Source organism: Gavialis gangeticus, unplaced genomic scaffold (genome assembly GCF_001723915.1).
Source record: "Gavialis gangeticus isolate Ggan-Ray unplaced genomic scaffold, GavGan_comp1, whole genome shotgun sequence".
NCBI lineage: Eukaryota > Metazoa > Chordata > Crocodylia > Gavialidae > Gavialis > Gavialis gangeticus.
This window is the reverse complement of record NW_017729032.1, coordinates 42,331,006-42,336,593: the sequence shown is the minus strand read 5'-3', so window position 1 is coordinate 42,336,593 and position 5,588 is coordinate 42,331,006. Positions and strand designations below refer to the sequence as shown.

Here is a 5,588-nt window from a genome sequence, read left to right as displayed (position 1 = left end):
ACATGTAAATCTAGACAGAAGCAAACATTTCCATCTCCAAGGTGAGGGAAAAATTCAAGAAAATAATTGAGCCAGGAACAAGACACAGGAGTAGGCAGGGGGTGGGGAGGGCACATGGGGCTGCACCGGGAGTGGTGGTGGGGCCTCCACTGGGCTAGACACAGGGGGCGAGGGAGGGTGGGGCCCATGGGGCCGGAGATGGAGTGGCGGCACCATGGGGCGCTAGGTGGTGGCGCTCTGTCTCTGCCTGCCCCCCCCATGTCATTCATAATGGGCAATTTGCTAGTGGTAAAAAAAAAAAAAAAAGCAAAACCATTAATATTTAGTATTTATACTGTACATGTAGTTTTTCAGGCTAATATGCCAATTCTTTGCTCCTTTAAAGTTTTTTGTTCTCTTTTTGTAACAGAATTTACAAAATTTTCTGAATTTAAATCTACACATCCAAAGATGTTTTTATACAATAAAATAGTAGAATAGCAGAACAGTAGAATATGAAAAAAATATATTGGTAGGTTTAGGTTTTTGCTAAATAATGGTGATTTAAAATCTACATTGTCATTTGTTGCAATCTTTGTTCAAGGTATGAATAATATGGAATATTTAAGAATGATTCATAATATATTAAAGGCTTATGTTTTCAAATTTTGACAATTGGTGTGCTCCATATATGCAGCACACCAATTCCAAATAACTGTAATTTGCTTAATTGTATGACACAATGCCAGTGCCAATGTCTTGCTTTCTGCTTCCGTTGCAAGAAAATCCAGGTATGTGCATACCAAGTTATATGAATAAACTGCATTAATGTCTAGCATCTTTAAGTCCTACTATCTACTTTATAACCTACTTATATTCTGGTTAACTTCATATAACTGTACCTGTCTGTTTTGTAATTGTTTGTACTTGTTCAGTTGGGCCAGAACCTAGTAAAAGGGAAACAGCTGGTAAAGCTATTGGAAACCCTGATAACGAAGAGAGGAAACTATGACTCTCTCCCATCATTTTCAGTGTTTCTAAGTGCAAGCCCTGAAAGTGAGGGAATCTAATTAGTTCCAGGGAGATGGTAATACCAGAACATAGTACTGTAAGCAAGCATTGTTTACATTAAATTCCTGTAAGTACATGCTCCTGGTAAGTGTATAGCATTTTTCAGGCCCAAGGTTGTGCACTTTAATGGAGTATACTGTCAAATCAGTCTCCATATTTGTTACTTAGTAAAATGCAGATATTTAGAAAAATGTCTGTTGCCATCATAGTGTGTAATCATGTTGCATTTCTTCTGGGAAGTACTTTAATTGTACTGATTTTATTACATTTGCAGTCTCTTAGTATTAGCCATTCTAGACCAAATTACATTTGTTCTGTAAGTTTGTGTTTTAAAACCAATCTGTTTCAGATTTACTCATATTTCTTGGGTTTCACTTGTACAGATGTCCCTAGTATCTTCAGTGGTGACCAAATTGGAATCCTGGATCCCCATCAAAACCTATTTGGACCCCATGAATCAGGCCAGTGTTGGAATCTAAAGGATGACAGCAAGGAAATTAATGACCTTACAGATCAATTTGCACCATTTGTTGGTGTGTTTGGTAGCACTAAGGAAACCTTCAAGAATGGAAACTTCCCTGGCACATTTTTTCGTTTTCCCCTTCGCCTACAGCCTTCCCAACTGAGTAGTAATCTGTATGACAAACAAAAGATTTTGGAACTGTTTGAATCATTCAGAGCAGATGCAGATACAGTGTTGCTCTTTCTAAAAAGTGTTCAAGATGTTTCCTTGCGTGTTAGAGAGGCTGATGGAACAGAAAGACTGGTTTTTAGAGTAACTGCTAGCGAGAGCAAGGCCTTGAAACACGAAAGACCAAACTCTATCAAAATTTTAGGAACAGCAATAAGTCAATATTGTAAAGGGGTTCCGAGCAACAGCATAACATGCGTGACGTACCATGTAAATATATTTTTGGAAGATGAGCGTGTTAAGGATGCGCAGAAAATGTCTTGGTTGGTATGTAACAGCGTGGGAGGTCGAGGAATCTGCAGTGAACTAGATAGTTTGGCTGATGACTTGAAATTTGTTCCTACGATTGGAATAGCTATGCCTTTATCAGGTAATGGTGAGGAAAAAGGAGCTGCAGCAGACTTTTCAGGAAGAGCATTTTGCTTTCTTCCTTTGCCTCCAGGAGAGGAGAGCAGGACTGGCCTCCCAGTTCATGTTAGTGGTTTCTTTGGCCTCACCGACAATAGGAGGAGTATCAAATGGCGAGAGCTGGATCAGTGGCGAGATCCAGCAGCTTTGTGGAATGAGCTTCTTGTGGCCAATGTTGTCCCAAAAGCATATACCACTCTCATTTTGGACGCTATCAAACGAATGGAGACTGAGAAGAATTCAGATTTTCCTTTGTCATCTGAGAGAATATATGGATTGTGGCCAGAAAAGGACAAAGTTAGGGTACCCTGGAAGCCAATTATAGAACCTGTGTTTAAAGAACTATTACAAAGTGCAGTTATATATGTTGCCAGTAATCAGTGGATAAAGGTGGAGCAGGTGTGCTTCTCTGAAATGGATGAGAGCTTGGAGTATACACAATCTGTTCTCAACTACCTCCAGAGCTCAGGGAAACAGATCGGCAAGGTACCACCAAATATTGCTAGTGCAGTTCATCTTATTGTCTCTAGCACCAAACCTGTGAAGAAAGTGACCCCTGCTGTGGTACGGCAGGTATTGAGGAAATCTGGACACATGGGCCCTGCTGATGAAAAGCTTAACCTCTTGGAGTACGTACTTAGTGATGGAGTCTACAGTGAACTTATTGGCTTGGAACTTCTGCCGTTACAGAATGGAAATTTTATTCCTTTTTCTTCATCTGTCTCAGAGCAAGATATAATTTATATAACTTCAGAAGAATACCCAAGGTATATTTAACATTTTTATATTATATTCTGTGAAAATTCAGCTTAAACGTTAATAAAATTCCTTTTAAAGTGTCACCTACTTATTGGTGGTATAAATAGAATACACATGCAGAAGTTTTTCTTTAATGTAATGAAACAGTGTAGAAGGGAACCCAAGTCTAAATACATATACTTTTACATTTGAAAGTTAGAAAGTTAGTTGTTGTCAGAATATTATAAAGAATTAATTGGCTTTTAATATGAAACAAGCAGCAAATAAATTTAATCCAACTATTTTTTTTCCTTGGGAGCCTACATAAGAGAAAGTTGAAAATGTGTGTCCTTGTGGTTTGGCTAGCGACATATGGCTCTTACACTGTATTCCCACCAGCTGAGTGTTAGTTTAGATGCTTTTAAGACAGTGGCAATGATGGGGAACATGACAACCAGCATCTTACAAAGACTTATTAAAAATAAATATGCAGACTTATATTAACTCCCCCTATTGCAAGCAGTGATTGTCTATAATTAGAGCTGCATCTAATACAATGAAATGCTTGAATGTTTAGTAGTCCGTTGTGCTAGCGTGGCTCTGAATACATTTTAATCCGCATAACTAAATTGTTTTTGGCTTTGGAAAACACTTTATATTAAAACAATGCTTATTTGTATAACTGTTATAATTCTCCTTTGTTTTCCATCAAACAAATGCATGATCTTTGCCTTTGATCCACATTTTTTCTTTTTAACAGTTACCTCCTCTATTTAATAATTTAATATCAGTACCAAAGTTATCTATGATATACAGTATATATACCATATTTATCTAAATCCAAGATGACTTTGAATTTAAGATGACTCACCCACAGTATTAGATTACAGATGTGGAAAACTGTAAATTTGTTATAATTTTCCATGTCTAGAATATAATAATTGGAGGGTCATCTTCAATTTGTCCCCCACTTACCATTCTAGTGGGGAAGGCAGTGGCAGGGAAAACAGTGGCTGGGGGCTGGTGCCTGCCCCCTACTCCTTTTCCCCCACCTGCAGTGCCTGTGCCTTTGGTGCCTGCTCCCAGTGTCTGCCCCAGCAACATAACCCCCTCAGGGGAAGGGGGTGGGAAATAAGAAGATGCATAAAAAAACTTTGAAAATTAATGTGTTTCAAAGGTTGTTCATCTCTTGTGATAGAGGGGATATCTTTTATTAGACCAACTATATTTTTGCAAAGTATTAAAATTAAATTTAAGTATGTCCATACTTTATCGTGAAAACAGTATTTTGCTGTTGTAAATAAACTTAGCCAAGCCAACCATCTATCTGTGAGAACACACTCTGGGAACATAACTTATATTAAGATATTTCATTGTTAAAAGGCTAGTTGTACCTCTCTCCCATTTTTGGATGTCTCCTGAGTGCCTTTATTGGCCTGGGATTAATTTTTTTTCAGTTTTCCCAGTCTAGATGGGCCCTTTGCTCAGTATCTTTTGTGTCCACCAATATAACCTTGTAGATCTGGGTGGAATTTGAGCACTTGTAGTTTCCCCCTTCAGAATTCTGAGACTAGTGCCATAAATAATGATGAAATAAAAATATTGTTTATTTTAATAGAACAAGGAATAGGAGGAGAAAGATCTCTCTCTCTCTTTCTCAACCAGGGTGCTCTGTTCCTGGGGTGCTTTGAGATCCTTTCAGGAGTGCTGTGGGGTGCAGGCTATGTAATGTTAGCACTGTCAGGTGTGCAAACAGTTCACAAAGTAAGTCTAGAGATTGCAAATTAGAATCCATAGTGTAAAAAATATTTTGACCTGTAATGATCTTTCTCAGTTCTTTGTAATAGGAAGATTGCTGTATTACATAGTTAAAAAAATGAGTGAAAACTAGGAGCTGACATGTTTTGAGGAGTGCCTTGAGTCTAAAAAGGTTGAGAACCATTGGTTATCTCCTAAAGTCTTCCTTGTGTAATTTAAGAAGGCCTACATTTTTCAGATATTCATAGTGGGGGACTTGTGTCTCATTCTGGTTCCTTCGAGCAACTAGAATTTTTTGTTACGAGAGAGACAGACAGAGATGCTCTTCAAATCTGCTCTCGTTCTTTTATTCTTCTGTGTTCCCAGAGCTGGATCCTTTCTGGTCCAAACCACTACAATATGTTCACAGGGCAATTAAGGTGCAGTTCTTGGAGCCAAAGGTATTTTCATTATCTCTTAAAGTCCAGAAACGTTTGCTGAGGATGACTTACCTTGAGCCGTTATTTTTCTTTGATTGGACTCCTGTCAAGTTAAATCACGATACTCATGCTGAAAAACATCCCAAACATCCAGGCCATCAAACATTAATAGACTATTACAGAACAGTTCAAATTTGTCAGAAGCCACTCGTCTTTCCTTGTTGGGGACTTAACTAACTTATATTATGAGTAAAAATAATACTTTATACTGTGAAATAAAGTTTGTGCGCAACTGAGTAACTGACAGGATAATGAAACCATTACAGTCCAACAGTGTTGGTGAGTCCTTAGTGCTTTTATTGTTCTGTAGCCATCTGAAATTAGCTGATTGGTGATTGCAGTTTAGTTATGGTAGATAACCTATATGTTACACACACCTTTAGAAAAAAACTGAATAAAAATGGTTACTGGTAGGAAACTAGTGATATAGTGTTGGGGACTTTGCACTGTTGTGGCTCATGCTA

General features: G+C 38.0%; 1 protein-coding gene across 2 annotated transcripts in view; it reads left to right on the top strand.

Moving 5' to 3' along the window:
* Window positions 1-5,588, top strand: part of SACS (sacsin molecular chaperone) — a 95,563-nt gene that overhangs the window by 62,264 nt on the left and 27,711 nt on the right. For both annotated transcript variants that reach the window (XM_019524396.1, XM_019524395.1), the window contains one exon: window positions 1,434-2,916. In XM_019524396.1, coding sequence (XP_019379941.1) covers window positions 1,434-2,916 — 1,483 coding nt within the window. The remainder of the gene's footprint in view (window positions 1-1,433; window positions 2,917-5,588) is intronic.